At 40.7% G+C, this 19,578-nt stretch overlaps 1 protein-coding gene across 7 annotated transcripts in view; it reads right to left on the bottom strand.

The window, feature by feature from the left end:
• The window catches only part of LOC109873521 (ral guanine nucleotide dissociation stimulator-like), a 131,231-nt gene that overhangs the window by 23,541 nt on the left and 88,112 nt on the right, over window positions 1-19,578 (bottom strand). For 4 of the 7 annotated variants that reach the window (XR_004206139.1, XM_031809022.1, XM_031809018.1 and 1 more), the window contains exons 2-5: window positions 12,316-12,638; window positions 11,576-11,650; window positions 1,777-1,964; window positions 1,228-1,349 (exon numbers count right to left, since the gene is read on the bottom strand). Coding sequence is in view for 6 of the 7 variants with exons in the window: in XM_031809022.1 (XP_031664882.1) it covers window positions 1,228-1,349; window positions 1,777-1,964; window positions 11,576-11,650; window positions 12,316-12,638 (708 nt within the window). In the remaining variant the exon portion in view is untranslated. Of the gene's footprint in view, window positions 1-1,227; window positions 1,350-1,770; window positions 1,965-11,575; window positions 11,651-12,315; window positions 12,639-19,578 lie in introns of all 7 variants that reach the window. The other 3 variants (XM_031809021.1, XM_031809017.1, XM_031809019.1) reach the window with 1 other exon arrangement.

Raw genomic sequence — 19,578 nt, 5'->3', positions numbered from 1 at the left:
TTCCCAGCCGTTGACCCGCAAAACAATCAACTGGTGGGTGGAATGAAAACATTCTCGAAAACATTTTTAAATCAAGATAATATATTTTTTACAAACACAGGAGCTTGTTGTGATGAATTGTGTTGCGAAGTCCATTAGGCTAAGTGAGCGGTGAGGCAGAGAGAGAGTGGAGCGGGGAACTATCCATTATTTGTGTGGTGCTGAAACATTCCTAATTTGTCCACGTGCAGGGCTTATATATTCCCTTCCACCACGCCACAATATGTTGCTAAGTTTATTTTCCCTGACGCCTAGCTCATGTGAAAATGTCTAACGTAACAGGAGAAATAAAAAGAAAGGTTATGATGGTGGAATAGGCTACACCATCATGGAAACGTGCTACGCGAGTGAAATCCCCGGTTTGGAAGAATTTGAGGACAACAACACGGTAGATGGATACAAAGTGCAAGCAGGTATTTATTTACAATAATTCAGTTAATTATTTGTTCATTATTATGTTAATTCAGGCTTTAGGTCATTTAGACACAGGCCATATAAAGTTTAAACCTGTGAGGCTGGTAAAAGTTTGAGTAGCAAATAGCCTACTAAATAAATGTAGCCTAGGCATTTTTTTCAGCATATAATCTAGTTGATTCTTGGAACTGTTCATTTAAGTTTCAATTAAACTATTTGATTATCTAAACCATATTGAATGTAAACATGTTGTTTTGTTATGTCTGCTATTATGCTTTCATTACGTAAGAAGAAGGCTAATTAGAAGGCTTTTTCCCAAAGGGTTTTAATTAAATATATTGATGTTATTTGGCGGGTCACGGATCGGCTCTCTGAACAACTCCATGCGGGTTGGTTGGAGAAAAATCTGTTCTGATGTTTATTATCCGGTGGGGCTTGGAATGTGGGGCAGGTGTGGGCCGGGTGCGGCTCCAAAAAACTGACCAGTGCAGGACTCTATCTGGGCTCCAATGCTCACAAGATGACAGTTACAGCCTTTCATTTTTCATTTTGCTTCAAATCTGGCGTGGAAAAATACACAAACTTCTTGAAAACAATGAGAAAGTAACTAAACACTATAAAGTGCAATGGTGGAAAATGATAATGGAAAATAATAGACTAAATGTAATTAAAAAATCAAACAAAGACCGAGTTAATACTGTATAAGGATATGTTGTTAGTACAAGGACATGTGCTGCTGGGAATCTGAGTTTTTGTAATGTTTTGTCATCTTACCGCGTCCATGAGGGTGAACTGCTCGGCCACCACCGCCGGGTCAAAGTTCAGAAAGTCCAGTCGGTCATCCTCGTAGCCATTCTCCTCCAACAAGGTGAAAGGATAGCCGCCATGATCGAGCACTGAGGGGTGACATCACAACTCATTAGCTTAATTACGTCAAACACACTTTCACCACTTTTTATAAGCGGCTGGGGTTTGTAAAGTCCTTAATGTAGTGAAGTGAGGGCGACTACCCTCAGATATAACTTTCGTTGAAGATGTAGCTCGAAATGTCGTAAGCTAATACAGGTGTGTGTAATAGAGAATCTAACTGTGCTGGTCCTACTTTACTACATGACACCCACGATCACGTCACACAGTTTTGTCTGTAACACAAAAAGGGATTCACAAACAGCAGTGCTCTCTTATTTGGAGTACCAGCCAAAACATCTCTGGCCTTCCACTAATACCAATTATATGGACTCTACATGACCATGTTTAGGAGCTGGGGTCAGGGTTCAAAGTACATAAGTTTAGTCGGGGGTTAGGTGAGTGTCTTACACTCACTCTCGGGCTCTTGGAGCTGCCGGCGGTGGAAGTGGGCCAGGAGGTTGCAGGCGCGGCGTTCCAGGTCCGATCCCGGGAAGTTGAGGTGCAGGTAGGAGATGAGACGTCGCAGGCAGCTGTACTCCGGAGGATTCCAGAAGTCCTCAGAGTACTGGTCAAGCCATGCCCCCAAGATGGAGGATATCGTGCTGTAGAGAGAGAGAGAGGGAGAGAGAGAGAGAGAGAGAGAGAGAAAGAGAGAGAGAGAAAGAGAGAGCGAGCGAGATGGAGAGAGTTTAATACATGTGTTTGGATGGCAAATTTCTCTACCTTTAATAATAATTTTAAAAAGAGGAAAATGGAGTTGAGAGATAGGAAAGATAAAGTACATAGACAGAGGGGTGTATCAAGTACAGGAAAATGGAGTTGAGAGATAGGAAAGATAAAGTACATAGACAGAGGGGTGTATCAAGTACAGGAAAATGGAGTTGAGAGATAGGAAAGATAAAGTACATAGACAGAGGGGTGTATCAAGTACAGGAAAATGGAGTTGAGAGATAGGAAAGATAAAGTACATAGACAGAGGGGTGTATCAAGTACAGGAAAATGGAGTTGAGAGATAGGAAAGATAAAGTACATAGACAGAGGGGTGTATCAAGTACAGGAAAATGGAGTTGAGAGATAGGAAAGATAAAGTACATAGACAGAGGGGTGTATCAAGTACAGGAAAATGGAGTTGAGAGATAGGAAAGATAAAGTACATAGACAGAGGGGTGTATCAAGTACAGGAAAATGGAGTTGAGAGATAGGAAAGATAAAGTACATAGACAGAGGGGTGTATCAAGTACAGGAAAATGGAGTTGAGAGATAGGAAAGATAAAGTACATAGACAGAGGGTGTATCAAGTACAGGAAAATGGAGTTGAGAGATAGGAAAGATAAAGTACATAGACAGAGGGGTGTATCAAGTACAGGAAAATGGAGTTGAGAGATAGGAAAGATAAAGTACATAGACAGAGGGGTGTATCAAGTACAGGAAAATGGAGTTGAGAGATAGGAAAGATAAAGTACATAGACAGAGGGGTGTATCAAGTACAGGAAAATGGAGTTGAGAGATAGGAAAGATAAAGTACATAGACAGAGGGGTGTATCAAGTACAGGAAAATGGAGTTGAGAGATAGGAAAGATAAAGTACATAGACAGAGGGGTGTATCAAGTACAGGAAAATGGAGTTGAGAGATAGGAAAGATAAAGTACATAGACAGAGGGGTGTATCAAGTACAGGAAAATGGAGTTGAGAGATAGGAAAGATAAAGTACATAGACAGAGGGGTGTATCAAGTACAGGAAAATGATAGGAGAGATAGGAAAGATAAAGTACATAGACAGAGGGGTGTATCAAGTACAGGAAAATGGAGTTGAGAGATAGGAAAGATAAAGTACATAGACAGAGGGGTGTATCAAGTACAGGAAAATGGAGTTGAGAGATAGGAAAGATAAAGTACATAGACAGAGGGGTGTATCAAGTACAGGAAAATGGAGTTGAGAGATAGGAAAGATAAAGTACATAGACAGAGGGGTGTATCAAGTACAGGAAAATGGAGTTGAGAGATAGGAAAGATAAAGTACATAGACAGAGGGTGTATCAAGTACAGGAAAATGGAGTTGAGAGATAGGAAAGATAAAGTACATAGACAGAGGGGTGTATCAAGTACAGGAAAATGGAGTTGAGAGATAGGAAAGATAAAGTACATAGACAGAGGGGTGTATCAAGTACAGGAAAATGGAGTTGAGAGATAGGAAAGATAAAGTACATAGACAGAGGGGTGTATCAAGTACAGGAAAATGGAGTTGAGAGATAGGAAAGATAAAGTACATAGACAGAGGGGTGTATCAAGTACAGGAAAATGATAGGAGAGATAGGAAAGATAAAGTACATAGACAGAGGGGTGTATCAAGTACAGGAAAATGATAGGAGAGATAGGAAAGATAAAGTACATAGACAGAGGGGTGTATCAAGTACAGGAAAATGATAGGAGAGATAGGAAAGATAAAGTACATAGACAGAGGGGTGTATCAAGTACAGGAAAATGGAGTTGAGAGATAGGAAAGATAAAGTACATAGACAGAGGGGTGTATCAAGTACAGGAAAATGGAGTTGAGAGATAGGAAAGATAAAGTACATAGACAGAGGGGTGTATCAAGTACAGGAAAATGATAGGAGAGATAGGAAAGATAAAGTACATAGACAGAGGGGTGTATCAAGTACAGGAAAATGGAGTTGAGAGATAGGAAAGATAAAGTACATAGACAGAGGGGTGTATCAAGTACAGGAAAATGGAGTTGAGAGATAGGAAAGATAAAGTACATAGACAGAGGGGTGTATCAAGTACAGGAAAATGGAGTTGAGAGATAGGAAAGATAAAGTACATAGACAGAGGGGTGTATCAAGTACAGGAAAATGGAGTTGAGAGATAGGAAAGATAAAGTACATAGACAGAGGGTGTATCAAGTACAGGAAAATGGAGTTGAGAGATAGGAAAGATAAAGTACATAGACAGAGGGGTGTATCAAGTACAGGAAAATGGAGTTGAGAGATAGGAAAGATAAAGTACATAGACAGAGGGGTGTATCAAGTACAGGAAAATGGAGTTGAGAGATAGGAAAGATAAAGTACATAGACAGAGGGGTGTATCAAGTACAGGAAAATGGAGTTGAGAGATAGGAAAGATAAAGTACATAGACAGAGGGGTGTATCAAGTACAGGAAAATGGAGTTGAGAGATAGGAAAGATAAAGTACATAGACAGAGGGGTGTATCAAGTACAGGAAAATGGAGTTGAGAGATAGGAAAGATAAAGTACATAGACAGAGGGGTGTATCAAGTACAGGAAAATGGAGTTGAGAGATAGGAAAGATAAAGTACATAGACAGAGGGGTGTATCAAGTACAGGAAAATGGAGTTGAGAGATAGGAAAGATAAAGTACATAGACAGAGGGGTGTATCAAGTACAGGAAAATGGAGTTGAGAGATAGGAAAGATAAAGTACATAGACAGAGGGGTGTATCAAGTACAGGAAAATGGAGTTGAGAGATAGGAAAGATAAAGTACATAGACAGAGGGGTGTATCAAGTACAGGAAAATGGAGTTGAGAGATAGGAAAGATAAAGTACATAGACAGAGGGTGTATCAAGTACAGGAAAATGGAGTTGAGAGATAGGAAAGATAAAGTACATAGACAGAGGGGTGTATCAAGTACAGGAAAATGGAGTTGAGAGATAGGAAAGATAAAGTACATAGACAGAGGGTGTATCAAGTACAGGAAAATGGAGTTGAGAGATAGGAAAGATAAAGTACATAGACAGAGGGGTGTATCAAGTACAGGAAAATGGAGTTGAGAGATAGGAAAGATAAAGTACATAGACAGAGGGGTGTATCAAGTACAGGAAAATGGAGTTGAGAGATAGGAAAGATAAAGTACATAGACAGAGGGGTGTATCAAGTACAGGAAAATGGAGTTGAGAGATAGGAAAGATAAAGTACATAGACAGAGGGGTGTATCAAGTACAGGAAAATGGAGTTGAGAGATAGGAAAGATAAAGTACATAGACAGAGGGGTGTATCAAGTACAGGAAAATGGAGTTGAGAGATAGGAAAGATAAAGTACATAGACAGAGGGGTGTATCAAGTACAGGAAAATGGAGTTGAGAGATAGGAAAGATAAAGTACATAGACAGAGGGGTGTATCAAGTACAGGAAAATGATAGGAGAGATAGGAAAGATAAAGTACATAGACAGAGGGGTGTATCAAGTACAGGAAAATGGAGTTGAGAGATAGGAAAGATAAAGTACATAGACAGAGGGGTGTATCAAGTACAGGAAAATGGAGTTGAGAGATAGGAAAGATAAAGTACATAGACAGAGGGGTGTATCAAGTACAGGAAAATGGAGTTGAGAGATAGGAAAGATAAAGTACATAGACAGAGGGGTGTATCAAGTACAGGAAAATGGAGTTGAGAGATAGGAAAGATAAAGTACATAGACAGAGGGGTGTATCAAGTACAGGAAAATGGAGTTGAGAGATAGGAAAGATAAAGTACATAGACAGAGGGGTGTATCAAGTACAGGAAAATGGAGTTGAGAGATAGGAAAGATAAAGTACATAGACAGAGGGGTGTATCAAGTACAGGAAAATGGAGTTGAGAGATAGGAAAGATAAAGTACATAGACAGAGGGGTGTATCAAGTACAGGAAAATGGAGTTGAGAGATAGGAAAGATAAAGTACATAGACAGAGGGGTGTATCAAGTACAGGAAAATGGAGTTGAGAGATAGGAAAGATAAAGTACATAGACAGAGGGGTGTATCAAGTACAGGAAAATGGAGTTGAGAGATAGGAAAGATAAAGTACATAGACAGAGGGGTGTATCAAGTACAGGAAAATGATAGGAGAGATAGGAAAGATAAAGTACATAGACAGAGGGGTGTATCAAGTACAGGAAAATGGAGTTGAGAGATAGGAAAGATAAAGTACATAGACAGAGGGGTGTATCAAGTACAGGAAAATGGAGTTGAGAGATAGGAAAGATAAAGTACATAGACAGAGGGGTGTATCAAGTACAGGAAAATGGAGTTGAGAGATAGGAAAGATAAAGTACATAGACAGAGGGGTGTATCAAGTACAGGAAAATGGAGTTGAGAGATAGGAAAGATAAAGTACATAGACAGAGGGTGTATCAAGTACAGGAAAATGGAGTTGAGAGATAGGAAAGATAAAGTACATAGACAGAGGGGTGTATCAAGTACAGGAAAATGATAGGAGAGATAGGAAAGATAAAGTACATAGACAGAGGGGTGTATCAAGTACAGGAAAATGATAGGAGAGATAGGAAAGATAAAGTACATAGACAGAGGGGTGTATCAAGTACAGGAAAATGATAGGAGAGATAGGAAAGATAAAGTACATAGACAGAGGGGTGTATCAAGTACAGGAAAATGGAGTTGAGAGATAGGAAAGATAAAGTACATAGACAGAGGGGTGTATCAAGTACAGGAAAATGGAGTTGAGAGATAGGAAAGATAAAGTACATAGACAGAGGGGTGTATCAAGTACAGGAAAATGATAGGAGAGATAGGAAAGATAAAGTACATAGACAGAGGGGTGTATCAAGTACAGGAAAATGGAGTTGAGAGATAGGAAAGATAAAGTACATAGACAGAGGGGTGTATCAAGTACAGGAAAATGGAGTTGAGAGATAGGAAAGATAAAGTACATAGACAGAGGGGTGTATCAAGTACAGGAAAATGGAGTTGAGAGATAGGAAAGATAAAGTACATAGACAGAGGGGTGTATCAAGTACAGGAAAATGGAGTTGAGAGATAGGAAAGATAAAGTACATAGACAGAGGGGTGTATCAAGTACAGGAAAATGGAGTTGAGAGATAGGAAAGATAAAGTACATAGACAGAGGGGTGTATCAAGTACAGGAAAATGGAGTTGAGAGATAGGAAAGATAAAGTACATAGACAGAGGGGTGTATCAAGTACAGGAAAATGGAGTTGAGAGATAGGAAAGATAAAGTACATAGACAGAGGGGTGTATCAAGTACAGGAAAATGGAGTTGAGAGATAGGAAAGATAAAGTACATAGACAGAGGGGTGTATCAAGTACAGGAAAATGGAGTTGAGAGATAGGAAAGATAAAGTACATAGACAGAGGGGTGTATCAAGTACAGGAAAATGGAGTTGAGAGATAGGAAAGATAAAGTACATAGACAGAGGGGTGTATCAAGTACAGGAAAATGGAGTTGAGAGATAGGAAAGATAAAGTACATAGACAGAGGGGTGTATCAAGTACAGGAAAATGGAGTTGAGAGATAGGAAAGATAAAGTACATAGACAGAGGGGTGTATCAAGTACAGGAAAATGGAGTTGAGAGATAGGAAAGATAAAGTACATAGACAGAGGGGTGTATCAAGTACAGGAAAATGGAGTTGAGAGATAGGAAAGATAAAGTACATAGACAGAGGGGTGTATCAAGTACAGGAAAATGGAGTTGAGAGATAGGAAAGATAAAGTACATAGACAGAGGGGTGTATCAAGTACAGGAAAATGGAGTTGAGAGATAGGAAAGATAAAGTACATAGACAGAGGGGTGTATCAAGTACAGGAAAATGATAGGAGAGATAGGAAAGATAAAGTACATACACAGAGGGGTGTATCAAGTACAGGAAAATGATAGGAGAGATAGGAAAGATAAAGTACATAGACAGAGGGGTGTATCAAGTACAGGAAAATGATAGGAGAGATAGGAAAGATAAAGTACATAGACAGAGGGGTGTATCAAGTACAGGAAAATGATAGGAGAGATAGGAAAGATAAAGTACATAGACAGAGGGGTGTATCAAGTACAGGAAAATGATAGGAGAGATAGGAAAGATAAAGTACATAGACAGAGGGGTGTATCAAGTACAGGAAAATGATAGGAGAGATAGGAAAGATAAAGTACATAGACAGAGGGGTGTATCAAGTACAGGAAAATGATAGGAGAGATAGGAAAGATAAAATACATAGACAGAGGGGTGTATCAAGTACAGGAAAATGGAGTTGAGAGATAGGAAAGATAAAGTACATAGACAGAGGGGTGTATCAAGTACAGGAAAATGGAGTTGAGAGATAGGAAAGATAAAGTACATAGACAGAGGGGTGTATCAAGTACAGGAAAATGGAGTTGAGAGATAGGAAAGATAAAGTACATAGACAGAGGGGTGTATCAAGTACAGGAAAATGGAGTTGAGAGATAGGAAAGATAAAGTACATAGACAGAGGGGTGTATCAAGTACAGGAAAATGGAGTTGAGAGATAGGAAAGATAAAGTACATAGACAGAGGGGTGTATCAAGTACAGGAAAATGGAGTTGAGAGATAGGAAAGATAAAGTACATAGACAGAGGGGTGTATCAAGTACAGGAAAATGGAGTTGAGAGATAGGAAAGATAAAGTACATAGACAGAGGGGTGTATCAAGTACAGGAAAATGGAGTTGAGAGATAGGAAAGATAAAGTACATAGACAGAGGGGTGTATCAAGTACAGGAAAATGGAGTTGAGAGATAGGAAAGATAAAGTACATAGACAGAGGGGTGTATCAAGTACAGGAAAATGGAGTTGAGAGATAGGAAAGATAAAGTACATAGACAGAGGGGTGTATCAAGTACAGGAAAATGATAGGAGAGATAGGAAAGATAAAGTACATACACAGAGGGGTGTATCAAGTACAGGAAAATGATAGGAGAGATAGGAAAGATAAAGTACATAGACAGAGGGGTGTATCAAGTACAGGAAAATGATAGGAGAGATAGGAAAGATAAAGTACATAGACAGAGGGGTGTATCAAGTACAGGAAAATGATAGGAGAGATAGGAAAGATAAAGTACATAGACAGAGGGGTGTATCAAGTACAGGAAAATGATAGGAGAGATAGGAAAGATAAAGTACATAGACAGAGGGGTGTATCAAGTACAGGAAAATGATAGGAGAGATAGGAAAGATAAAGTACATAGACAGAGGGGTGTATCAAGTACAGGAAAATGATAGGAGAGATAGGAAAGATAAAATACATAGACAGAGGGGTGTATCAAGTACAGGAAAATGGAGTTGAGAGATAGGAAAGATAAAGTACATAGACAGAGGGGTGTATCAAGTACAGGAAAATGGAGTTGAGAGATAGGAAAGATAAAGTACATAGACAGAGGTGTGTATCAAGTACAGGAAAATGATAGGAGAGATAGGAAAGATAAAGTACATAGACAGAGGGGTGTATCAAGTACAGGAAAATGATAGGAGAGATAGGAAAGATAAAGTACATAGACAGAGGGGTGTATCAAGTACAGGAAAATGATAGGAGAGATAGGAAAGATAAAGTACATAGACAGAGGGGTGTATCAAGTACAGGAAAATGATAGGAGAGATAGGAAAGATAAAGTACATAGACAGAGGGGTGTATCAAGTACAGGAAAATGATAGGAGAGATAGGAAAGATAAAGTACATAGACAGAGGGGTGTATCAAGTACAGGAAAATGGAGTTGAGAGATAGGAAAGATAAAGTACATAGACAGAGGGGTGTATCAAGTACAGGAAAATGATAGGAGAGATAGGAAAGATAAAGTACATAGACAGAGGGGTGTATCAAGTACAGGAAAATGATAGGAGAGATAGGAAAGATAAAGTACATAGACAGAGGGGTGTATCAAGTACAGGAACATGATAGGAGAGATAGGAAAGATAAAGTACATAGACAGAGGGGTGTATCAAGTACAGGAAAATGATAGGAGAGATAGGAAAGATAAAGTACATAGACAGAGGGGTGTATCAAGTACAGGAAAATGGAGTTGAGAGATAGGAAAGTTAAAGTACATAGACAGAGGGGTGTATCAAGTACAGGACAATGGAGTTGAGAGATAGGAAAGATAAAGTACATAGACAGAGGGGTGTATCAAGTACAGGAAAATGGAGTTGAGAGATAGGAAAGATAAAGTACATAGACAGAGGGGTGTATCAAGTACAGGAAAATGACAGGAGAGATAGGAAAGATAAAGTACATAGACAGAGGGGTGTATCAAGTACAGGAAAATGATAGGAGAGATAGGAAAGATAAAGTACATAGACAGAGGGGTGTATCAAGTACAGGAAAATGATAGGAGAGATAGGAAAGATAAAGTACATAGACAGAGGGGTGTATCAAGTACAGGAAAATGATAGGAGAGATAGGAAAGATAAAGTACATAGACAGAGGGGTGTATCAAGTACAGGAAAATGGAGTTGAGAGATAGGAAAGATAAAGTACATAGACAGAGGGGTGTATCAAGTACAGGAAAATGACAGGAGAGATAGGAAAGATAAAGTACATAGACAGAGGGGTGTATCAAGTACAGGAAAATGATAGGAGAGATAGGAAAGATAAAGTACATAGACAGAGGGGTGTATCAAGTACAGGAAAATGATAGGAGAGATAGGAAGATAAAGTACATAGACAGAGGGGTGTATCAAGTACAGGAAAATGGAGTTGAGAGATAGGAAAGATAAAGTACATAGACAGAGGGGTGTATCAAGTACAGGAAAATGGAGTTGAGAGATAGGAAAGATAAAGTACATAGACAGAGGGGTGTATCAAGTACAGGAAAATGGAGTTGAGAGATAGGAAAGATAAAGTACATAGACAGAGGGGTATATCAAGTACAGGAAAATGATAGGAGAGATAGGAAAGATAAAGTACATAGACAGAGGGGTGTATCAAGTACAGGAAAATGGAGTTGAGAGATAGGAAAGATAAAGTACATAGACAGAGGGGTATATCAAGTACAGGAAAATGATAGGAGAGATAGGAAAGAACAAGTACATAGACAGAGGGGTGTATCAAGTACAGGAAAATGGAGTTGAGAGATAGGAAAGATAAAGTACATAGACAGAGGGGTGTATCAAGTACAGGAAAATGGAGTTGAGAGATAGGAAAGATAAAGTACATAGACAGAGGGGTGTATCAAGTACAGGAAAATGATAGGAGAGATAGGAAAGATAAAGTACATAGACAGAGGGGTGTATCAAGTACAGGAAAATGATAGGAGAGATAGGAAAGATAAAGTACATAGACAGAGGGGTGTATCAAGTACAGGAAAATGATAGGAGAGATAGGAAAGATAAAGTACATAGACAGAGGGGTGTATCAAGTACAGGAAAATGATAGGAGAGATAGGAAAGATAAAGTACATAGACAGAGGGGTGTATCAAGTACAGGAAAATGGTGTTTCTGAGTCAGACAGAGACTTACTTCCTCAGATCTGTGCGATCATCATGAGTCAGTTTGTGGCCCTCTGAGCCAGGCAGGTGCTGGAGCTTGGCATACCTGAACAAGGTGGGGTTGGTATACAGAAGATAGCCCTATTTGGTAAAATACCAAGTCCATATTATGGCAAGAACAGCTCAAAGAAGCAAAGAGAAATCTATCTATCTATCTATCTATCTATCTATCTATCTATCTATCTATCTATCTATCTATCTATCTATCTATCTATCTATCTATCTATCTATCTATCTATCTATCTATCTATCTATCTATCTATCTATCTATCTATCTATCTATCTATCTATCTATCTATCTATCTATCTATCTATCTATCTATCTATCTATCTATCTATCTATCTATCTATCTATCTATCTATCTATCTATCTATCTATCTATCTATCTATCTATCTATCTATCTATCTATCTATCTATCTATCTATCTATCTATCTATCTATCTATCTATCTATCTATCTATCTATCTATCTATCTATCTATCTATCTATTCATATATCCATCCCTGTATCCCATTCCTCCACCCTCTCATCCACACCCTCCATTCATAATGTCATTCATGCATCACTCCATCCACCCTCCTTTTCAACCCATCTATAATTCTTCCTGCAATCAACTATTGGATCCACCCATGCACACATCCGTAAATTCATCCATCTATCCATCCATTTATGCACCAATGTATCCCTCCCTCTCTCCCCCTCTACTCACCTGTTGAGCAGCAGGTCCAGGACCTGCTTGGTGGAGGCGAAGGAGCGGTAGGTGCAGAGGAAGATGGTAACGTAGGTGGAGTCGTTGCCCCGGAACGCCGCCACCATGTACTCCACCAGCTTCTCCAATGTGCCTGCCTTGATGGTGCGCACCTTGCACGTCTCATACAGGCTGAGCGATGCGTCCACACCTAGCCAGCGTTGGCCCTTAACGGCCCCGCTGCCACCAACGTGGTGGCGGTGGTGGAGCATCTGCACCTTCCGCAGGGTGATGGTGTATACCACCCCGTCCTCCACCTCCTCACCAATCTCATGGGTCGCATTCTGAAAGACAGAGGGAAAAAGTGAGAGATAGAGAGAGAGGTTTAGATACTCTTTCTTACTTTTTTCCGCACACGTGAAAGCAAAATGAAGCCTGGTCCATACTAATTCTGGAATTTCTCCAAAAGGTAAAGGCTGGCTTTTCTTTAGTTACACATCGAACTACGCATTACATATAACCATTGATTAATAGACTACATGTTAGAGGTCGACCGATTAATCGGAATGGCCGATTAATTAGGGCCGATTTCAGGTTTTCATAACAATTGGAAATCGGTATTTTTGGACACCGATTTTGTATTATTTTTTTAGGCAAGTCAGTTAAGAACACATTCTTATTTTCAATGACGGCCTAGGAACGGTGGGTTAACTGCCTTATTCACGGGCAGAACGACAGATTTTTACCTTGTCAGCTCGGGGATTCGTTTTTGCAACCTTCCGATTACTAGTCCAACGCTCTAACCACCTGCCTTACATTGCACTCCACGAGGAGGCTGACTACCTGTTACGCGAGGGCAGCAAGATACCAAGGTAAGTTGCTAGCTAGCAATAAACTTATGAAAAACAATCAATCTTCACATAATCACTAGTTAACTACACATGGTTGTTGATATTACTAGTTTATCTAGCGTGTCCTGCGTTGCATATAATCGATGTGGTGCTTGTTCATTTCTCATCGAATCACAGCCTACTTTGCCAAACGGGTGATGATTTAGCACTGTCGTTGCACCAAACCAAAGTATATATTTTTAAACCTACATATTTAGTTAATATTGCCTGCTAACAGGGAAATTGTGTCACTTTGTGTCACTTTTATTGCTTTCCGTGCAAGCAGTCAGGGTATATGCAGCAGTTTGGGCAGCCTGGCTCGTTGCGAACTGTGTGAAGACCCTTTATTCCTAACAAAGACCGTAATTAATTTGCCAGAATTGTACATAATTATGACATAACATTGAAGGTTGTACAATGTAACAGCAATATTTAGACTTAGAGATGCCACCCGTTCGATAAAATACGAAACGGTTCCGTATTTCACTGAAAGAATAAACGTTTTGTTTTCGAAATGATAGTTTCCGGATTTGACCATATTAACAACCAAAGGCCCGTATTTCTGTGTGTTATTATGTTATAATTAAGTCTATGATTTGATATTTGATAGAGCTGTCTGATTGAGCGATGGTAGACAGCAGCAGGCTCGTAAGCATTCATTCAAACAGCACTTTTGTGCGTTTTGCCAGCAGCTCTTCGCAATGCTTCAAGCATTGAGCTGTTTATGACTTCAAGCCTATCAACTTCCGAGATTAGGCGGTGTAACCGATGTGGCTAGTTAGTTAGCGGGGTGCGCGCTAATAGCGTTTCAATTGGTGACGTCACTCGCTCTCAGACTTGGAGTAGTTGTTCCCCTTGCAGAGCGGAGCAATGGGTAACGATGCTTCGAGGGTGGCTGTTGTCGATGTGTTCCTGATTCGAGCCCAGGCAGGGGCGAGGAGAGGGACGGAAGCTATACTGTTACACTGGCAATACTAAAGTGCCTATAAGAACATCCAATAGTCAAAGGTATATGAAATACAAATCGTATAGAGAGAGAAATAGTCCTATAATTCCTAGAATAAATACAACCTAAAACTTATTACCTGGGAATATTGAAGACTCATGTTAAAAGGAACCACCATCTTTCATATGTTCTCAAGGAAGTTAAACGTTAGCTTTTTTACATGGCACATATTGCACTTTTACTTTCTTCTCCAACACTTTATGTTTGCATCATGTAAACCAAATTGAACATGTTTCATTATTTATTTGAGGCTAAATAGTTTTTATTGATGTATTATATTAAGTTAAAATAAGTGTTCATTCAGTATTGTTGTAATTGTCATTATTACAGCTGATTAATCGGTATCGGCTTTTTTTTTTTGGTCCTCCAATAATCGGTATCGGTGTCGGCATTGAAAAATCACCTCTACTACATGTATATTGCTGTGAAATACAGTATTGGAGTATTCCCCTTCACACATGATTTGTATTATTGTGTGACACGTTTTAGAAGGAAGGGATTTTATTTGCCTCTGGTCTAGGCTATAGTCCCATTATCCAGTGACAGACATCACAAGCTTTTGGCCTCTCTCCCTCTGTTGATATCACTCTGGCCAAACAATATTCACTCCACCATCCTGTGACCCATTTGTTCTTTTATGGATTATTTTTCTCTCAGAGTCCAACTCAATACCTCCCAATTTAACTAACACCTAGCCTCGGGCCAAAACCAATTATGGCACTCGACTCAATGTTTTGCCACAATCTGTTCCCTGTAGTTTTTGGTTCCCCAGCCAGCTGTTCACCAGCACGAAACAGCACAGGGAACGACACAGAACAGGCCACAGAACAGGGAACGACACAGCACAGGGCACAGTCCAGGGCACAGCACAGGGCATGCCTTCTTATAGGATGTGGATAAGGGCTGATAGCAGAAGCGGATGTTCTAAAACAGAGTGAGGACTGAACAGCTGTGGTGGTAGAGAATAGACATTATGTGCTCAGGTTTGCTTGCAGACACATTGGGGGATATTTTGACAGTATTAAATACATTCTTATTTTTTTTAAGACCAGTTTTAAAGTAGCTGCTATTGCTTTTGGCTTTTTAGCACTGCACTGCATCTATCTGGGATTGGACTGAATGATTCACAATGCAAAGTTTTGATCACAATGCCACTGCCAAGACTCTATTCAACTATCCAATTTAGTTCAACCGTAGATAGGGGACACCCATGCATCAGATGGGTAAACAGTCTGACGTTGAAGGCAGACGGCCTTTCTGTGACGTGTTGAGAAAGTTTTGAGCTGGACTGAATATCGCCGGGCAAATATTTGATATTATAAAACATGTGGTATAAATATTTACTGAACGTGAGCATGTGTCGCGTATTCAGTATCAGTGTCAGTCTGAGAACAGTTATGCTGTGATGTCTATGACTATATAAACACTCAGTTTCATGACTGATACGTTCATTGAGCTATTATAGTTCAGGATATAATGTACCTGCTACAGCAATATTTTGTTCTGGCCAACCAGTAACGTGGTGGGTTCTACTAATAAATTAATCATCGTCTTTATTCAAGACTTTCATTAGGAGAATCGGATGTGTTAGTGCTTGGTTGGAACAAAAGCCTGCACCTACACCCAGAACACAGATACAGTATACGAACAGTATATGTTTTAGTTCACTTCAAGGAAGTAAAAGAGAGAGAGCCTCTTCCATATAAGGGGGATAAGAAGAAACCATAGAAGGGTTTGGCAGGGTTAGGGAATGTAATCGCTCAAGGAGAGCGGACACAGATGCTGCATTGTTGTTGTCCTGCCTGCCTGCCTGTCTGCCTGCCTGCCTGCCTGCCTGCCTGCCTATCAATCTATCCGCCCTTTAGTATGGCTCTGGCCCTGTCAGGCTGTTCTGGTATGTCATCCAACACACTCCAGATAACCATGGCTCCACAGAGAGTAATGTCAGTTCCAATTTGTTTGTACTGTCTGTGTGTACTGTGTGTGTGTGTGTGTGCACACACGTGCGTGCGGTGTGTGTACAGTACATCAGATCTGACCCTGTGTGTGAGTATTTGGAGAGTGTGTATGTCAACTGCTATAGAACTCTCCAAAATGTCTGCTTTTAATATAGTAGGATTTACTATATATAGTGAGGATATACCTACAGCTAGGTACAGTTACGCTAAAATAGACACATGTATGGTCTGTTTATGGTTTTGCTTTGACAACGGGAGGGAGATTACACACACACACACACACACACACACACACTAGATGTGCTGAAAGGCACATTAGGAAGGGGTTGTCAATCAACAGGCTCCAATTGGTGAGTCACCAGATAGCTTGGACCACACAGTTGGCTTGGGATTGGTTTACACACACACATACTCGCACACACAGAACCCAGCACCATTCACTACGACCTACTGACTTTCTAAGTATGAATAACAAAGTGAGAGCACTGAAAGCCTTTGGATTCCTTTGACAATCTTAAAGTGTCAGTCCAGCCAGGTCTGGTTCAGTTTCCCCTCGAAGTGACTCAGGGTCTTAAAATCCTGTCACACACCACACACGCACAACACACACTCCTCCCTGCCTCCCCTTCTGGCAGGCGCTATGACTACCACTAGCGTGGATTCCTCGACTTCCCCTCATCTCTTACTTTCTCCATCTCTCCCTCTGTCACTTTTGTGTGGTTCCTCTCAATATTATAATTATTACAGACATTCCACTGGTGCTTCACCGGCCGCCAACATTCGAGAGGGGGGGGTGCAGATAGATATAGAAGATGAAAAGGAAAGAGGGGTGACAGAAAGACAGAAAGGGAGAGAGAAAAGGAGAGAAAGAAAGTGAGAGGGAGAAGTAAGAAGGAGAGGGACTTTGTGCATTTATGTGTTCATGTGTGTGTTTGTGTGGTACTAAGGCAAAGCTCTGCTGCAGTGAGAGGGGTTATTGTGGCACTGTGATCTAAGGCACTGCATCTCAGTGCAAGAGGCTTCACTACAGTCCCTGGTTCGATTCCAGGCTGTATTACATCCGGCTGTGATTGGGAGTCTGTTACATTCCCCAGTTTCTGTGTTGGGTTTGTATTTGTTTATGTGAAATGGCTTCCTGAAGTCCTAAGCAGCCATTTGGTCGGCCACATTGATGATTGGTTGGAGCTCTGACCCCGCCCTTTCAGCTGTATTTCAATTACCGACTCCTTCTGCAGCTTTAAAAGCCTGTGTTCCTTTGCTAGGAGGCTTCTGGGTATGTCCTGTATTGGTTGTTGCTCAGAGAGAGCTTCTGGGTATGTCCTGTATTGGTTGTTGCTCAGAGAGAGCTTCTGGGTATGTCCTGTATTGGTTGTTGCTCAGAGAGAGCTTCTGGGTATATCCTGTATTGGTTGTTGCTCAGAGAGAGCTTCTGGGTATGTCCTGTATTGGTTGTTGCTCAGAGAGAGCTTCTGGGTATGTCCTGTATTGGTTGTTGCTCAGAGAGAGCTTCTGGGTATGTCCTGTATTGGTTGTTGCTCAGAGAGAGCTTCTGGGTATGTCCTGTATTGGTTGTTGCTCAGAGAGAGCTTCTGGGTATGTCCTGTATTGGTTGTTGCTCAGAGAGAGCTTCTGGGTATGTCCTGTATTGGTTGTTGCTCAGAGAGAGCTTCTGGGTATGTCCTGTATTGGTTGTTGCTCAGAGAGAGCTTCTGGGTATGTCCTGTATTGGTTGTTGCTCAGAGAGAGCTTCTGGGTATGTCCTGTATTGGTTGTTGCTCAGAGAGAGCGTCTGGGTATGTCCTGTATTGGTTGTTGCTCAGAGAGAGCTTCTGGGTATGTCCTGTATTGGTTGTTGCTCAGAGAGAGCGTCTTGGTATGTCCGGTTTAGCTGGAGTAGGCTGTCATTGTAAATAAGTATTTGTTCTTAACTGACTTGCTTAGTTAGATAAAGGTCAAATAAATAAAAATTGCAGCCTATCCTTGAAGTTCAGGCACTTCTCTGCTCTCTGTGGAGAGTGGGAAGACAAGAAGGGACCTCACACATACACACTGCACATACACTCCTGGCTCTAGTTATGAGGAGCACTTACATTTGCCTGCATTTGTCTACTTTGTCTGACATACACAAGGTGTAGCACTGCCAAGTGGTGCGTGTGTGTGTGGGACATTGAACTAACTACTAGTTCTTCCTGGGGAGAAAAAGAGTTTAAAGGAAAAGTACATCCTGTCAGACACATCCTAGACAACGTTGTGGGTGTGTCCCCTGTACCAGGACAAGAGAAAGGAATGGCATCCTTCCTCTGGAATCATGGATGGGTTGAGGATGGACCTGCGGTCTAAGCCAATTTCCCATATCTATGTGTGCACTATTATTTACAAAGAGGTGGTTACGTTGATGCTAAGTAATGCCACAATGTGCTATGGAATGAACAAGCCCACTCACATAAGCAAACCTTTTAACACTGTGAGTTAAATTATATATACATAAGTATGTGGACACCACTTCAAATTAGTGGATTTGGCTATTTCAGCCACACTGGTTGCTGACAGGTGTATAAAATCAAACAAACAGCCTTGCAATCTCCATAGACAAACATTGGCAGTAGAATGGCCCGTGTGGAAAAGCTCAGTAACTTTCAATGTGGCCCCGTCATAGGATGCCACCTTTTCAACAAGTCAGTTCATCAAATTTCTGTCCTGCTAAAGCTGCCCGGGTCAACTGTAAGTGCTGTTGTTGGGAAGTGGAAACGTCTAGGAGCAACAGATCAGCTGCCGAAGTGGTAGGCCACACAAGCTAACAGAAAGGGACCACAGAGGGCTGAAATCATCTGTCAATCACTACCGAGTTCCAAACTGCCTATGGAAGCAACATCAACACTGTTTGTCGGGAGTTTCATGAAATGGGATTTCATGGCCGAGCAGCCCAGTAGAGGCTGCTGAGGGGAGGACGGCTCATAATAATGGCTGGAATGGAGTGAATGGAATGGCATCAAACACATGGAAACCAGGACATTTTCAAGGCATTGTTAAATAAATGTTAACTGTTATTTTAATGGACAAAAAAAAGAAGCTTTTCTTTCAAAAACAAGGACATTTCTAAGTGACCTCAACCTTTTGACCAGTGGTGTATATTTTTTTTGCCCCACCAAGATTTACATCCTAAAATCACCACTGGAGTGATTATGAAACTGGACAATACCTGACACTTAAGAGTTGTGTAGGTTAATTCCTTATCCTTTGTGGGCTCTGCCTCAAGCAGCATAAGGGTGCATTTGTCGATGTACAGTAGCTGGTAATGTTTACATTGCAAGCTAATGGTAGAAACTTTGTACAGTGGTATGTAGACCTAATGTACTTTCATTCTCCAACCAATGCAGGCCTGCTTAGCGAATTTAGCTAACATCCCCTATAAAACATTGATTTGAAGTGT

This window comes from Oncorhynchus kisutch, linkage group LG29 (assembly GCF_002021735.2).
Source record: "Oncorhynchus kisutch isolate 150728-3 linkage group LG29, Okis_V2, whole genome shotgun sequence".
NCBI classification, from domain to species: Eukaryota; Metazoa; Chordata; class Actinopteri; order Salmoniformes; family Salmonidae; genus Oncorhynchus; species Oncorhynchus kisutch.
This window is presented reverse-complemented; position numbering and strand designations above follow the sequence as displayed.